The sequence below is a fragment of the Engraulis encrasicolus genome, chromosome 20 (assembly GCF_034702125.1).
Source record: "Engraulis encrasicolus isolate BLACKSEA-1 chromosome 20, IST_EnEncr_1.0, whole genome shotgun sequence".
NCBI classification, from domain to species: Eukaryota; Metazoa; Chordata; class Actinopteri; order Clupeiformes; family Engraulidae; genus Engraulis; species Engraulis encrasicolus.
This window is the reverse complement of record NC_085876.1, coordinates 23448506-23465105: the sequence shown is the minus strand read 5'-3', so window position 1 is coordinate 23465105 and position 16600 is coordinate 23448506. Positions and strand designations below refer to the sequence as shown.

The 16600-nt window shown below is 44.8% G+C and overlaps 2 protein-coding genes across 4 annotated transcripts; both read right to left on the bottom strand.

Moving 5' to 3' along the window:
* Positions 1–572: 572 nt before the first annotated feature.
* On the bottom strand, positions 573–5506 carry snrpd1 (small nuclear ribonucleoprotein D1 polypeptide). 2 transcript variants are annotated; one of them, XM_063184837.1, is made up of 4 exons: positions 5375–5506; positions 4733–4809; positions 3551–3742; positions 573–829 (listed from the first exon to the last, which is right to left on the bottom strand). In XM_063184837.1, the coding sequence occupies exons 1-4, from the start codon at positions 5386–5388 to the stop codon at positions 747–749; spliced, it is 366 nt and encodes a 121-aa protein (XP_063040907.1). In that variant the 5' UTR covers positions 5389–5506; the 3' UTR covers positions 573–746. The 2 variants fall into 2 exon arrangements, with proteins under 2 accessions (XP_063040907.1, XP_063040908.1); XM_063184838.1 differs by lacking the exon at positions 5375–5506 and adding an exon at positions 5211–5295.
* Positions 5507–5944: 438 nt separating this feature from the next.
* thap7 (THAP domain containing 7) lies at positions 5945–14475 on the bottom strand. Of its 2 annotated transcripts, XM_063185625.1 has the most exons (9): positions 14210–14475; positions 13843–13979; positions 13516–13614; positions 11868–12925; positions 10093–10172; positions 9338–9493; positions 9016–9141; positions 8059–8681; positions 5945–7285 (listed from the first exon to the last, which is right to left on the bottom strand). In XM_063185625.1, exons 4-9 carry the CDS (start codon positions 11991–11993, stop codon positions 6195–6197), a joined length of 2202 nt encoding a protein of 733 aa, XP_063041695.1. In that variant the 5' UTR covers positions 11994–12925; positions 13516–13614; positions 13843–13979; positions 14210–14475; the 3' UTR covers positions 5945–6194. The 2 variants fall into 2 exon arrangements, with proteins under 2 accessions (XP_063041695.1, XP_063041696.1); XM_063185626.1 differs by lacking the exons at positions 11868–12925; positions 13516–13614; positions 13843–13979; positions 14210–14475 and adding an exon at positions 11757–11831.
* Positions 14476–16600: the final 2125 nt, after the last annotated feature.

Here is a 16600-nt window from a genome sequence, read left to right as displayed (position 1 = left end):
ATGAAGGGGGAAAAAACTGGGTAGGTTTAGAATCACTGTGTAAACGTCCAGGGATTTAGCAGGTACATTTTAATTCCTTTCAGGATTAAATAAAGTTACTCTATTCTAAAATACGTCCGTTGGCTTTAGATTGATTAGATTAGAGTCGACACCGTACACTATTTGACAGTTATTCCAGGGTAAGTTTGTGTTTCAACCACTAAAGTCGTCTTCAGATTCCTTTAAAAACATGAAATAGCTTCAAGTTGCCCAATATGGCTGTGACAGGGCAAAGGATTCTACTAGCAAAGTCAGTCTAGCAAACCTGCCACTCCTGCAATGGTCCTTTCCCTGAGAAATCAGGCCCAATCAACAGAAAAAGGGAACAAGCATAATCAGAATTAGTGGCTCAACTGGTTATATACAAAGGCATTCGAAAGACACTTGTTGATTCTGCCTCTGAGAACCATCTGGGATGGTATCTTACCCCGAACAAGTGCACGTCTATTGCACTGGATGCTATACCTGATTATGTAGCATAGACAAGTACATTAGTTCATTCTATTTTGTGTCACAAACAAACAGAGAAATCATCAGTTTTTACCTAAGACATGGTTTTAATTTACAAAAAAATTATGCCAAAACAAAATATGAGCAGACAAAAACAGGGAAAGCAACCTCAGAAGTAGTCAACAAAAAAACCCTCCAAAAGATCTGTACAAACAAAAGTCCTTAACATCCAAAAACACAGAGCGAGGCGTGACAGATCATCTCCTGGGTCCGCCTCTGCCGCGTCCTCTTCCTCTGCCTCTTCCTCTTCCGCGACCTCGTCCACGGCTGGCCACCGCAGCTAAAAAACAAAAAAACAAAAAAAACATTACATTAAGTTTGGCAGACATTTTATCCAAAGCAACTTTGTCATTTAGGTAAAGTGCATAGAGATACAACATTAGTCTAGTGGTGACAGCAATTTGCGACAACACTGGAAAATCTTGTGTAGGTAGAACTGTAGTCTTCAGTCAATGCAAATCAATGGAGAATGCACCCACCACTGTCAAAAAATTGCCTCAAAACTGTGAGATAGCCTGGTTATCATCGACTTTGAAAGTGTTGCGTCACTAGGAGGGCACGGCCTGGCTATGTGTGAATATGAAGTGACACATTAACAAAGGACCTGATTTAAAATCGATAAAATACATGTAAAAATCAGTTCATATTAGTTAGGTAGATATTTAGCAGCACACTTCAACTTTTGTCCTTGTATAGCGTGTCAATGGAAATGTTCACAATAGTAAGCCATTTTTTGACTGTGGTGAGGCCCCTCCTCCATTAATTTACATTGCTCAGTTCTACCCCTAAGTGATGGCTGCCAGGATTGCCGTCAACAAGGGGGCGAGATCAGCCAGGCCGTGCCCTCCTAGTGACGCAACACCTTCAGCGTTGCTACTAGTCAGGTCAAGAGCAATGCGAGTACTTTCTGAGCCCCTGAAAAATCGGGAACTCCTCCCACTTTGTTGGGAAGCAAACAACCATTAGCAAACCAAGGGAGGCCGTTTGGGATATGTTAATTGTTATGCTCTTGGTCAGACCAAGTCTCATCAAGATTTGAAAGTCGATAATAGTCAGGCTAGTGTAATGTTCTACCTCTACAGTAAAGTGTGATGGTAACGGTCTCTCTAGACCACTGTGGACAGGCACAAAATATTACATTACATTCACCGAACACCAAAGCCACTTTGTCATGTAGGTACTACAAGGTATTGATTACAGTCCCTGGAACAATGTGAGGTTATGCGCCTTGCTCAAAAGCACTTAAGTGAGGGATATGGGGGTGCAGCCATAGTCAGACCAAACTCGCGAGTCAGGAGCCAACAGACAAATTTTTTCCAGTATGAAAAGATGTCTGGTGACCCCAAAGGGTAGTCATGGGTAAGTGGTTAGGGCCTTAGACCTGTAGCCCAAAGGTAGCTGGTTCAACTCCTCTTCCATGACTGAGGTACCCTGGCATCCTGCCGCACTGCTCCCTTTCGGGGCACCATTGGGGGCTTCCCCTTTGCATGGGTGAGGCATAAATGCAATTTTGTGGTGTGTAGTGTTCACTTGTGTGCTGTGTCACAATGACAATGGGAGTTGGAGTTTCCCAGATGGGCTTTCACTTTCATTTCAGCTTTCACTTTCAAATGTGAAAACCAAGGTGATTGGTCAGAACTAACTGAAAGTCATTGTGACATATTCTTTGTTCTGACCACTAGGGGTTCTGATATCTGGATAACCAAGTGTTGGAGAAGCCAGTTAGCGTGTAAAGGTCAGATTAGACTTCTGCAACTGCGCTCGTCAAAACTCGCGTGGGAGTGGCCACGAACCAACATTGTATTCATGCATCTGCGAGTTCTGCGAGGTCCGAGGTCTCGTCGCGAGCCACATTTGAAATTGCGCGATTAGGCTACTTTCACTACATTGTAAGCACTGCGGTCATTATTAAGCAATGTTGCTTTCTATCACGGTTAGCTAGGTATTTTCACACAAATCGCAAAGGCAATGCACTGGTATCATTATTTGACATACCCAGTCTGTTTTCACGAGCAGAAAATGCAAGCATGTAAAGACAGTTGATTCTGCCGATGTGTGTTTACATTCGGTGGAGGAACGGAAGTAAAACCGCAGGCATTGTGCCACGAGTGTTCAACTGATGCATTGTTTGTTACTTAGCTTGTAGCTTCGTGTATTTACACACATTTACACACAAGGCATTAATAAAGTTTTTAACAGAATACAGCTCTGCTCTCGCAAACTACTGGCATTGCGCTGCCACAAGAACAGAACAAGGAAGTAGCGAGACGACCAATCATAGCGCCTTTTTGTCTGCGTACTCCGCGTCCGTCCGACGGATAGTTAGAATTTTTTCGAGGCGCTCGAAGACGGGCGCAGAGCCTCTGAGAGGGGGCGTGGACTCGCATAAGAAAACGGACGGACGCAGATTCTATGCGTCCGAAGCATAAATCTAGATTAACAGTGGCTCAGACCTTAGAGGGACAGGAACCACAGGACAGCTTAGAGCAGTGTTTCCCAACCAGGGGTACATGTACCACTAGGGGTACGCGAGCACACTGCAGGGGGTACTTGGAAAAATGTATTCTTAACAAATGTATGGGGCTTAGTTACATTGGGACAGAGAAAGCGATATAGAATTTGACTTGGGGGGTACTCATGGCACAACGAAAATGATTAGGGGGTGCTCAAGACAAAAAAGGTTGGGAAACACTGGCTTCCAGTTGCACAACAATGTTATTACAGCTCGAGTCTGGAATTAAAACTACATCAATGCAGAACATGTAGTTCTTCTCCAATCAGCAACAAGCTAGAGACATGATACTTGAACTTGACATGTGTAGTTGGATGCTGCCCCCAGATATCAGAAGTACTCCGGGATATCTTTTGGTTGGGGGGGAAGTTGCGTCTAGCTCTGAAAAACGTTCCAATGCGCACAGGCCACCTTCGCCATCCGTTAGGCAGTCCTCCCAAACAAATAATTAAAAAAACAAATCAGACAAAAACAAAAACAAATCCTCACCAGCTTCCCTCTTCTTGGCCTTGACTTTGGGCTCAATGTCCACCAGCAGTGTGTCGAGAGGAAGGCTGTCTGGCAGGATGAAGTATCGGATGTTGTTGCCGCGTATGCTCAGCGACTCCAGCTGCGAGGGCTCCCTGTTCTTCAGGGTCATCTTGACGGCTTTCAGGTGCGTGTTCATGCTCACGTCCACACCTGAGCAGGAAAGGCAGGAAGGGACAGGATGATAAAGCAAGTAGGTCTCATTCTCACATCATTTTTAAGTATGATTTTTGGGGGCAATTTGGGTCTTTATTATGACAGGACAGTGTGAGAGGAGACAGGAAATGAGCAGGAGAGACACACAGACTGAATCTCAAATGGTGCACTTGTGCACTTTAGTGTTCATGTTTCAGTGCGTATGCCGTATTAGTTATGCACTGAAACATAGTGCCCGAAGTGCACAAGTGCGCCATTTGAGATCCAGCCACAGTGTAGGGCCGCAAGCCCAAATGTGGGGGGCTTAGCGGTGCAGCGCCCCCCCGCCCCCCCCAGCTCCACATCTTCTTAAGATTCAAAAGTCGTCCAGCTGTTTACAATTTAAAACTGCTTTGGACAAGGAAGCAATTGTACAATTGAAATGTGCAGAAGAAGACTGAAGAAAGCTGGTGTATAACTTCCACAGAAATGCCTCAGTAAAACAACCATCTATGCAACACCATCCACCACCACGCTCATTTACCATCACATTCCTTTACAATTGTGGCTGCTTTAAAGAACCAATCTACATAGGTACTTTCACTGTTCATACATTGAAATCAGGATACGCTTCAGGCTTGTTGACCAAGTGCAATTACCTTGACCCTAGTAGATGCTGTCTGTCTATAGGCTACACAACATTTGGCAGTAATGCTCAGAAACACTCATGGAACCGATCACCAAGAGTGCAGAGGAGGAGAGGGAAGCTTATGCCACTAATCAGTTGAAAAGCTCTATGATGATGATAATGATACACTTTATTGATCCCTATGGAGTAGGACATACAGGCGAAGCATTACATTTCTCTTTAATGTTTCACCCCCTTTTTAAAATAAAAACATATGAACACATGCTACACTAGTGCACACCACACCGAGGTACAATGATGAGTTATAAGGACAGGTGAATGTAACCTGGGGAAAAAAACATATCAAGTTCATGTTGTACCTGTTATTGTGCCGTGTACTTGGGTTCCATTCTTCAGTTCAATTGTGACCGTTTCATGGCTCAACTTCATCAAAAATCTAAATAACAAAAGAGCACAAAGTACATGTTGATGTTCAAGCAAAAGTACACTGTGAAAAGTAAATAGTGCACCATGGATTGCCTAGAAAAATACTTCACCGTTCCTCAGGCAATGCATCACAATGACTGTAGGTCTACAGGTAAAGCTACAATACTGGTATGTGCAAAACTTGTGCCTGGAATACAAACTGTCGGTACGAATGAGAAGAATGTACCGGTACACTTGCATTAAATCAGTCACTATTACAATACTACAATGTTTGTGATCATTTATGCTGCTATGGCTTGCTACAATTGTAGCCTTCCCAATGCAGGTTATTGTTTCCTCGATATTAGTTACTTTTTAACACTGATCCTACTCAATGCCTTGGGAATATTGAACCAGTTTGTATTCATTTACCAAGTAAGTTTACAATGAAACAAGCCATGATCTTCCCGCCTCCTTCGGCGTAGTTACAGGGGTTAGCAGGAGAGCTACAATTAATCTATAGCCATCCTTGCACAAGGACGATGTTTTTGTGTAGCTCAAAGTATACACCGTAACATACACTTGCATTAACTTACCTAACGAGTTTCATGATGGCAGGGGATTTATTTAATTTCTCCTCTGCTTGTTCAAAAAGTGATTCAATGAAACGACAATTGTGCGTATCACGGCGCCAATGTAACCATAGTGGTCAGCGGAAGATACTGCAGTCCAACGGAAGTGGTATTTCAAAACAAATGCATACATGACTTGCCATCTACTGGATAGGAGGGTAGGCTACACTTCAACATAGTCATGCCTGTGGACAACTGTGATTCCAGTTACCACACCTCTCTAAGAAGCAATACGTCAGAAACAAATACTAGCGCCTGAGGTGATCACTTCTCCCATCATGTGCATGTCTCCCATCATATTATGAATAATTGCTTCATCGGGCCCTTCCTATTCTTCCAAGGTTTGGGGGTGTAGGTGTACCATGTTTTTGTGTCCAAATTACTGTAAATGCAGCATTTTTGCAGCCTCCATTGATTTTGCAGCTCAAAACTGCTGTGATACTGATGTTATGCTACAGTAATACTAGGTTTTTATAATGCAGTACAAAATCAAAACATAAGAATTCAACAGAAAGAATCACAGAAATCAAGTCATCAAATAAAACTTGAAAATTTAATAGTATGTAAGAAATGGTAGAGTTACTATGTACCGTGAGTATCCGCAATATTTATGCAGTAGCTATCCACTAAATATGAACATGAATTCACAGCTCCAACATTTTTTGTAGCATACAAAAATAACAACACAGAGTGACTCTTGACAATCTCATTAGGACCATCTTAAGTCCAAACCCAAAAAGTCTACAAACGTCAGTACAGTTTATGTACATACAGTCTTTTTTATTTAGTCAATGAATTCATTGCTCAACTGTAGCTGAAAACCCTCCAAATGTTCTTTGAGTTTCTCCCTCACATCTCCGCTGAGGACTGCGCCCCTGATGTTTGTGTGGAAGCCCGCTAGTCTGTCATTCAGCCCACCACCATCACCACCACCACTACCACCTCCAACCCTCATGCACACAACCTCGCCCTCAGCTCGCGACCCCTCCATGTCCGCCACACCCAGCATGCCACTCTGAAAGCCCACATCCGACACGAAGATGGTCTGGGTGTCCACGTCCTCACCCAGACCCGTGGCTGGAGTCCCATCTCCGTCCTCCGTGGAGGCGGGTGTTGCCACAAGCAACAGGTTTCCCTCTCCATCGTCCTGTAGCCAATACACCTGTTGTTGTTGTTGCTGACTGGAATCAGGTTGCCCTTCACTGGAAACCACATCGGCCAGAAGCATCTGCTGCCCCTGTGGTGGTACGGAAGAACCGGACTGGATTAGCTGGAATGAAGCGCTACTGCCTGAGTCCCGCACTGTAGAGTCCCGCACGGTGGGTTGAAAAGCCGCCCCTGCCACGTGGTGCATCTTCTGTACGCAGCTCTGGGCGGTTTGCTGGTGCACCAGTGGTAGAGGTCGGCTAGTGGACGCGTTGGCGATGAAACGCAAGCTAGCCTCACTCGGCTTGTCGGGCTGAGGATGTGGAAGCTCCATGGTAGTAACCAGTTGCATGTCTTCTTCAGCCTCTGGTGTTTGGCAGTAGTAGAAGTAACACTCCTTTGAAGGAACATCTCCTCCTCCTCCTCCTCCTCCTCCATCATCCGTGATATCGTCCCATGTTCTGTCTCGACGCCGCTTGGCTGCCAATCTTCTCCGTCTGCCGTCCCTCTTGGACCCGCCTTGTCTGTCCCTGGGCCCCTCGTCGTCACCCCTCCCTCGTCCGCAGTAGAAGCAGCAGCCGTCATCGTCCTCCCCTCCTGCGCCTCTCGTCCCTCGCCCCTGACCCTGTCCCCCTCCTCCTCTCCAGCTACCAGAGTCCTCACCCACCACTGTATCCAGGTCCTCGGCTGCCTCTGCCGTTGCTCCCTCCAGCTCACTGCTCTCCACACCTGGAAACAATAGATTAGAAAGAAGTAAAAAAACAATGATTTAATTGTGAATATACAACTACCACCAGATGACGTTTGGAATAGCCCCCAAATGTAGAGTAGTTTCACAACAGTAGGAGCAGATTTTGTTTTTCTTTTAAAATGCTTACCAAAATGCAGTATAAACTGAACTGACAACAGGACAAAAGGTTGCACTATACATACAGTAAACTACTTTGATAACATGCATAAACACACGCACGCACGCACACACTTCAACGTTCTGTTTTCCACACCATCACCTTACTGTACCATGCTACCATAGTTTGTAATTATGTTTTCACCAGAGCCATACAGAGGGGAGAGTCGGGCAATCTCCGCCGTGTGCTTAGGCCGACTTCCTCTTTAGCAAAATTAGCCGTTTTAGCTTCTCAGTACTGCTCAGCGTTGCGAATGTTAGTTCCTAGCAGTGGGCGTAGCACATAGCAAATGCAATGCAGGGAATATGACAAGACTTGCTGTTCATAGTAATAACTTCAGATAAACATCACAGATGGTAAACTGTTGTGATTATCACCACCGAGACAGTTGTTGGTTTACATATTTGTGGTGATTACCCCGCAGTATAGTTCGTTAGTCCTTATTTTTGGCTGTTAATGTGGTGGTTCTATGTTGAGTCTATGGAAAGACAGCCGCTTTAGGAACACCCTTATCTCGCTGAAAGGCGGAGCTGCCATTTAATTCCTGGTCCTCCAATTGCGTAACTCTCCCCTCTGTATGGCTCTGGTTTTCACCTGTGGAGGTGTTGGAGAGCCTCCCCTTGCTGCCTCCTCCCCTGGCCTCCTTCCCTCGCACCCCTCCGCCTCCGCCTCCTCCATCCCGCAGCCTGGACAGCGTGTTCTTGAGCCGGCTCTCCTGCAGGCGTGAGAGGGCCTGCCGCAGCCGGTTCTCCCGTCTACGCGCCGCGCTCAGCAAACGGAGCGCCTTCTCCAGGTTGTCGATGGCGCGGTCGTACTGCTTCCTCCACACCAGGGGGCAGAGCTGAGCGTAGCTGTGCTCCTTGGGCAGGTAGAAGCCCGGCGGCGGGGGAAGACGCCGCATATAGCGGGACGGGGACGGCGGCCGGGGCGGAGACGCGGGAGGCTGAGGTTCCTGGTCGGCGTTTTTTTCCGGGTTGGGGTCCGCGTCGCAGGCAGGTTGGGGGACTTGTAGATGGACGGCTGAAGTGTCCAATGAGGTTTGAGAAGGAGGAGGGGCAGCGACAGGGCCTGCCCACGCCTCTGAGTTGTGTGCTGTCGTCCCATTGGCTGCCTCTGTTGTGCAGCTTGCTTCTTCACCAATCCCATTCTCGTTATCTGAAGTGGTTTGCTGCTCGCCATGCCCATCAGGGACGGTTTTCTGAGGAGCAGCTTTGGACCTGGAAAAGAAAAGGGAATCATAACAATGGGAGTGGGATTAGTTTATGTGTGAGATTTTGGAGTTGTGTGGGGTGCGGTGTTTTCAATTACAGTGAATAGAAACTGGACCATTTTTCCAAATGCCTCAAAACACACTTTACTGACTTTAATTAAAAGCGCCCAATTCACTGTAAACTACATAACTCAGCAATGCGGGTCATTCACAGTTTAGTTCAGAAAATAACAGAGTCATTTGCACTTCAGTTCTGAGTTCCTTAGCTTAGTTTAAGTGCGGGAGTTGGCACCAGCACCTTTCTGGCTAGCCTGAAAACAGTTTATGAGTCTGCTAGTTACCTGGCTGGTTTGCCCGTGTCTCCTTGATTTGGCCGTCCCCGCGTGACCCTTTTCCCTGCTCTTCCCTTCTGGCCCGAGGCCTCAAATACTGTGGGCAACGCATCGTCTTTCAGCCTCCGATAGCCACTGAAAATATAAAGAAAAATACAAATATATTAAAATACAGTATATACATATAATATAAAGAAACCAACAGTTGCATTGCAAGCAGAGGTTGACATTGGAATCTGTCTGGCCTGCCAACCAGCCAAATGCTGCTAAAACTTAGCTGTGGCCAGTAATAATTGTCACCCTGGTTGATTTGACTCATGGAGGATCGCACCTGACTCCTGAGAGCTCGAAGCTCTCTGCAGTGAAGTGCTTGGAGCAGAAGTATATGAAATCGCTCTGAGGGTCCCAGGGGCCGTGGCCCTGAGGCCCAGTGCGCTTTGAGTTCAAGATCCAGAGGGCCCTCCTCGGGTTCTCTCTTTTTGGCAACCTAGCAACAACAGGAACATGGGGAAAAGAATGTAGATGAGGGGATTTATTACAAGATTCCAAGATGTTTTTTTTTTTAACCGTATACTGATAAACTTCATTCATCGTGACCAATCAAACGTGCTGTGCTAAAAGGAAGTCCCCAAAAGAAAACAGATAGGGAAAAAAGACTTCCTCAGAAAAAAAGGGCAAATAGGAGAAAAAGAGCTGTAGAGAAGAAACCTGTGTCAAGACCCTAATCAGTGTATCCTGGCAGTTAAGTATCCATCCGTTTTCTGTACACTTTGATAATTTTCCTTGGGCTCAGTACAGGACAAAAACTCAATTACGGTATACTGCATCTTCACACATTTTGTTTTGAAGTTCCGTTATTACCATCGTAAAACAATGTTACACTGTATTAAACAAGAAGAGCAAACAGGGATGATGTGATAATATGCAGTTTGCACACATGACAAATTAGAAATTACCAATCAGAAAGTGTTGTAATTTTTCAGTGCACATGTGCGCTGCGCAGTTCAGTTGCCACAGATTTAACCAATGCAATCTGTGCAATCATCTCTTGCCAGGCGGTCAGCCAGTGTTGGCGATGGGCCTCACCTGTGGAAGGTGACGCCGGCCTTGCGGGAGTCTCGGGTGTCACGGGACTTGCAACCGGCAGCTGAGCAGTGTCTCGGCATCTAGGAGGAACACACAGTGTGACATTTACATTATATTACTGCCTCTGAATCTAGCAGTGCACAGGGCAGGTCAGACAGGGGCACGGTGTGTCACTACATTAAATAACATTGAGCAGTGCAGAGACAGAGTGGCATTCCATTCCATTCCAGTCTGTGCCTAGGCATCTAGCAAGACATAGGACAGGAAATGATGTGCAGACCTACAAACTTCTCTCTGTGTTTGACTGCTAAGACCAGACCATGACTTTCCCTGACCAGAAAACAAAATTTTCATTGGCTTCCCATAGAACTAAATGCCCAAAATATTGACAAGATTGTTAGCTCTGTTGTCAACAAGCTGTGATAGCCTGTCTGTCAAATCGCCATTAGACAAAACAAAAAATGATACAGTACTTTTAAAATTCTGTGATATTCCTGACTGTACATGCTAAATTGTCTAGACTGGAAACACCTCTGTTGAATTTCCATGATATTCCAGGGATTCGACAACCAGTGGGAACACTGAGAGACATTGGTTATGCCAATGGTTAAGCAAGTGTGTTTTTTCCGAACTTGTTTAGGGGTGTAAACATATTCGATGTCTTTGGTATTTTTTGAATGCCCCATCCACTACCATTTGCATTGTTTCTCACCAAAAACGTTCAAATGGTCTACTTTGGAATGTTGCAGACTAGTTAGCCCAAGATCACCCCGCACCACACATAGGCCTACTGACGTTCTATGTCCTTTAATGCTCCAATTTTGATTTTACACCACACAGTAACCTTACATCTTCAATGACCACCATATGTGTCAAGAGGGCAAAGTCAAACTGAACCCTCACACCACCACCTCCTTCCCCTAAAGGCTTAATTTTGTCCTGGCCAGCAGTTAAGCCTACAATAGGCCTATGCTATGCATGCATCAAGCTGTTTCGTGCATGTGGACATGTGTGGTATATGGTAGGCTTATGGCATGCCATGGCCTGGTCTCTTCCCTTGTGCCAATTTCATTTGTACAGAAGTACTGTGGAGGGAAACGTAAGCTGACGCGAGTTCACGGATGGCATGGGGAGCCTAGGGTGCTATGGATATAGATTTATGTAGTGTGTGCTATTCTGCTTCACTCCTCACTATACCAATACAGTAGGCCTAGTACTTTGAGATCTGCCTGTTATAGTTAGGCTACTGATGTGAAATTAACCTAATTTGGAACAACTTATCAACCCAAGCGAATTTGATTCTGTCTGTTACGAAAATGTTACAAAGTCGACATTCAGATGAAAATGTAGCAATGTTTTCTGTGACTGCAGTCAGCTGCATCATGCTCCACGCAAAATAGAATGATCAGACCACGCACGCGCATCAAACATAAGCAGACTAGTCTCACTTTGTTTACGACCATCTATGTGAAGGACATTCAATCCCTAATCTAGTCTTTAATTTCGAAGTCACTAAAATGAATGTGAACGTTTTAACAGAAGGTGTGCGTGTAATTGAATTATTGACTCCTTCGTAGATAAGACACCTTTTTCACGCTAGCCGTGCGGTGTGACTAGCAGTAGAGGTGCCCTCGACCACAAGACCATAGTCGAACAGAACTAACCCATTTTTTCCAGTTATTTTGTAACGTTTTAGGTAAGCATGAAATCAACAATTTAGATTCGCGCGTTGCACGCCATCTTCGTTGTGTAATCTACGTTGCACTTTTACTCACCACGAAAGTAGACCTCAAGAAGATGGCGGATTTCCTCGTCCTTTGGTCTCTCCTCCCCTTTTTACTACGTCTCCTTTTGAATTTCGTCACGTGGTGTGCCACCACATCACACCACAAATAAAGCATCAGATATTTTGGCAGAATTTAGTTTGACGCAAAACAACAATTTTATTTTTGCATTTTTCTTTGAGTTATTATGGACATCACTGAGATAGTGGCTGGCTCCACCCTTTGGTGGATAACCCTCACAACATTGTCTAAGCCTGTGTAAAACACATTTTAATGTTGAGTGCTATAATAACCATAAAAACATCAACAGTACCAACAACAGTAATGTATGAGGAATAGAACAGCAGGTTACGTTATATTCTCTCTCTCTCTCTCTCAAACGGACACACACACACACACACACACACACACACACACACACACACACACACACACACACACACACACACACACACACACACACACACACACACGCGCCAGTGTACAGAAAATGCATTCTTAAAGTGTAGTGTAGCGCTTGGTGTTGCGATGCAATGTTCATATGACTGGACTGGTGGATCAACAGTGTTGGATTAAAGCTACAGAGACCATTACAAAAGCTAGAGACGGGCTGCTAAGCAACGACATCATCAGCATCAGCACCAGCACCAGGGAGGCTGACATGACAGGCTGCTAAGCAACAACATCATCAGCATCAGCACCAGGGAGGCTGACATGACTGATACACCTGGCAACCGCATCAGCATCCTCAGCAACAGGCACATGGAGGATGGCATAACAGAGCCACCTGACGACTCCAGTGGTATCAGCACCAGCATCAGCACCAGTGAAGTTGACGGCGTCACAGAAATGCCATACGATTCAGCCATGCGCAGGAAGCCGTCCAGCCTGAGACAGGAAGTGATGTGGTCGGCTCGGCAGCACTCCTGGTGGCAGTTGTAGCGGTACGGTGAGGAGCATGGGGCGGCGTGACGGCAGTCTGAGACACAGCCGGCCCTCCAGGTGACTCGGTTGTCCACCCACGTCAACTGCCGATAGGTCCGCTTCAGCTGAAACCCAGAAAATTGTCCAGCAGCAGCCACAAATGCACAAATACAGCGCTGTGCAAAAGTATTTTCCCCCTTACTTATTTCTTAGCTTTTATTGCACATTTGTCACTCTTATTATTTCAGATCAAGAAAATTGAAATGGTACTGTAATTAGAGACAACTTCCAAGTCAACACAAAAGCATGTTTTAATTGCCAATTTCATTTATTAAGGGGGAAAAAAAGCTATCTGAACCTACAACACCTCATGTGAAAAAGTAATTGCCCCTTCAACCTATTAACTTGTTGTACCACCCACAGCATCAACAATGTTAGTCAAATTTTCCCAAAAAGTGGCAAAGAGTCTTTCACATCACTGTTCAGGAATTTTCACCAACTCGTCTTTGCATAATTGTTTTAAAATCAGCCACAGTGAAGAGATTCCACGCATGACCACAAAATGAATGGTTACGAACCAATAGCGGAACATTATCCTTTACATTATATTGTGTACATTGTGTTTTCAAAGTGGAAATCATGTTTTATTCAGAATTAAATCCTGAATTAACCGTCTCATGTAAACGAGGCTACTGTGTGTTGGCAATGATCTCACCTCACAGAACTTCTGGTTCCCATCGCAAGCCTCCACTCTGGCCTGGGCATCTCTGAAGCAGAACACGCCAACACATTTAAATGTCTTACAAACCACAGCCTGGAGAAGAGGAAAATAACAGAGACAAAAACATTATGGAGGAAGTATTGCTGGTAAAAGTCGAGCGTACAAACTACATACAGATGGTAACCAATTCATGAACTAAAGCCACCTTAGATTGATATTATCTGGATATCACAAGCAATCAGGCACCTGGATGACTGATGTCAAACCAAGGAATATATAGGCCTAGTGAAACCACACAAGCTCTTAGTAACAATATCTTACGTTTGTGCTAGTTGTTCCATTTGAGGGATGGAGTGGGGTGGATATTTCAGGGTTGTTCAGACTACTGGAGGTGGTGAGCTCTTTATTGGGTTCATATGGGAATCCTGTATCCTCATCCCCATCATGCAAATAACCATCTGTAAACAGTGTATGTATGTAAACAGAGTATGAGACTTATTATTTCATACAGAACTTACTTTATGAGTAGACTTGGATTTATATGCACACAAACGTGCACACGCATGCACACGCACACACACACGACGATGGCATCAGGAAAAAAAGTGTCAGTTCACCTTCATTGGAGTCACATCAGAGTCAACAGAGTCATTATGTACATGGAGCTGTGGCATGGCAGTGGACCTACGTGTCATAGGGGTATTTTCTCTTGGTGTGGTCCTCCTGGCATCACTATCAGTGTCCACCTGGGTAGGTGTGCTTTCCCTGACTTCGAGGAAGTCTCCCTCAGTGGGAAGAGGTTTAACGTCACTCCAAGATTCAGTCTTCACTGGAAGGTTCTTGTCCCCCTCATAGAGTACAGTAATACATGTCACAGATACATTTTCATGTCATTCACATTACAGTATGTATAACCTCCTCACACATCAGTTTATTTTTCACCAAACAATGAAAAATAAAACTATGTTGAGAAAAAAGTCTGGGTACTACACATTTAAGTATGTGCATTGTACACAACGTAGAATATTGTTGTATTGTATTGATGCGTGAGGAGGTTATACATAATCGATCGATCTATCTATCTATCTATCTATCTATCTATCTATCTATCTATCAGAAGTTTCTTGAGCCCTGCTCAAGAGATGCAGCGATGTAGATGGCACAGAAAAGTACATGTATGAAGTGTAGCTGTATATGATGTCATCTAGACCGTAGCCCTGTCTTAACAGAGTGGTGGTGGACTGAGACACATAACGCTGCATTAGACTGGCAGACTGACATTTAGAGAAAAGTGGATAAACTTCATTGAAAAAAAAATGAAGACCTGGCATGTATTTCTTTGGCTCAACACGTGATTACATTTAAACATCAACTGCGTGAGGGAGCCAGCTGAAATTGAAATGACCGGAATCAGTGGCGGAACAATTGCACACTAGCCTGGTTTTCACCAGACGGTGTGTGTGTGCAGCTTCGGCGGCCCGTGCCCCGCCTGGTGAGAACCAGGCTAATTGCACACAGGGCCGCAGGGCAAAACACTGATGGGGCCCCCCATACAACCAGCCATGTTCATAATAGGCCCCTCACCACCAACTAAGACGGGAGAGCCCTGGGCCCAACAGAATCCTCTGAATTTAGATGCATTTTTCACACATGAAGATTTCTGAGCCGGATTTTTTTAACTCCAGTAGAAGACATCTAATGTGTGATGTTCATATGAACTGAGAGGGACCCAAAGCAAGTCTGTCACATACACATACCTCTACTGCCAACATGATCTCATGGGTTTGTTCAACTGGGAGTGGATCAACCAAGTCGTGACCTTCAGCCATTTTCAAAGAGATTAAAGCTGCAAAGATAATCATAATCAATGTTAGAAGGTATTCAAATAGATGTGTTAAATGTCACGTCACCAGTCAACATGCATCAATATTTCAAGGTAGAGTGTTGCTTACTGAGGAGGAAAATGATCATCTTTACTTTGAGGAACACCCTGCAACACACGCCAACAACAAACCAGAGCATAAAGGATTAGACAATTCTACATACTGTATGTGGCTCAATATCTCTTTTACTCTGATGGTGCAAAGGGGATTAACACACCAAATCAGTTTGTTCATTTCTCTGTTAATTTGATTTAGTTAAATTTACAACAGGGCCCCTTTTGAACTGAAGCGCAAGACATTAAATAATTTTGATTTAAGACATCAAGTAACAAATTGGCCCTTTTCCCACTTTAGAAAAGTAATCTTGATTAAAGCCAATGTACAATATTCTTACTGTTTGATACTTCTTATAATTGGTATCGTTTAAAGGCCAACTTCCGATAAAACTCAGTTTTACTCACTCCTTTCGAAGATCGGACGGTCACCCCAAGTTAAACTCACTTGCAAGGCTCTCATAGCGGTGCGTCAACTCTCCTGGCTGTGTTTCCCGGTGTTTCCCAATTTACATCAATAATGCAGAGAAACGAGCGAATCACGAAAGCCTTTCTGTGTTTCGTCACGTCGAAAGAAGGCGTTGCCCACAAAGGTTTATATCGACCCATTTATCTAAAAACATGTCGAGTAATTTTTTTCTGCTTGTTTTCAAAACAAGCAACGTCTGGTGGTCCGAAACATAGCTTAGCTTAGCTATCAGCTGGTTGCTACTCTCAGGTACACACACAGCCCAAAGCCTCATACATAAAGCCTGCTCACTCCGGTTGCTCCGTGCCTACAGCTCGCCTAGGGGTCGCTGTCGAAAGAGCACAGCCCTGAATGGAGCCTGCACGCCTCCGCTGGCGCCCCTATAGTGCAGTACCACCAGGGGAAGTGGCGACTCTGTTTGCCATTACATTCTCTCCCAAGGCTGGAGGACTGAGCCAATCAGAGACGCGTTTCTTTGAGAGCAGGAGGAGTGAGCCAATCAGAGACGCATTTCCACGAGAAACACGGAACACTCTCTCGTTTCTCCACAAGCCACCTTGCCAGCTTGCAAAAACGTCTTGAAACAAAGCAACCAGAACGTTTTTTAAAACAGGACCAACGCGTAACACATTCAATAACAATTGGGAACACGGCAATATTAATTAAATTACGTT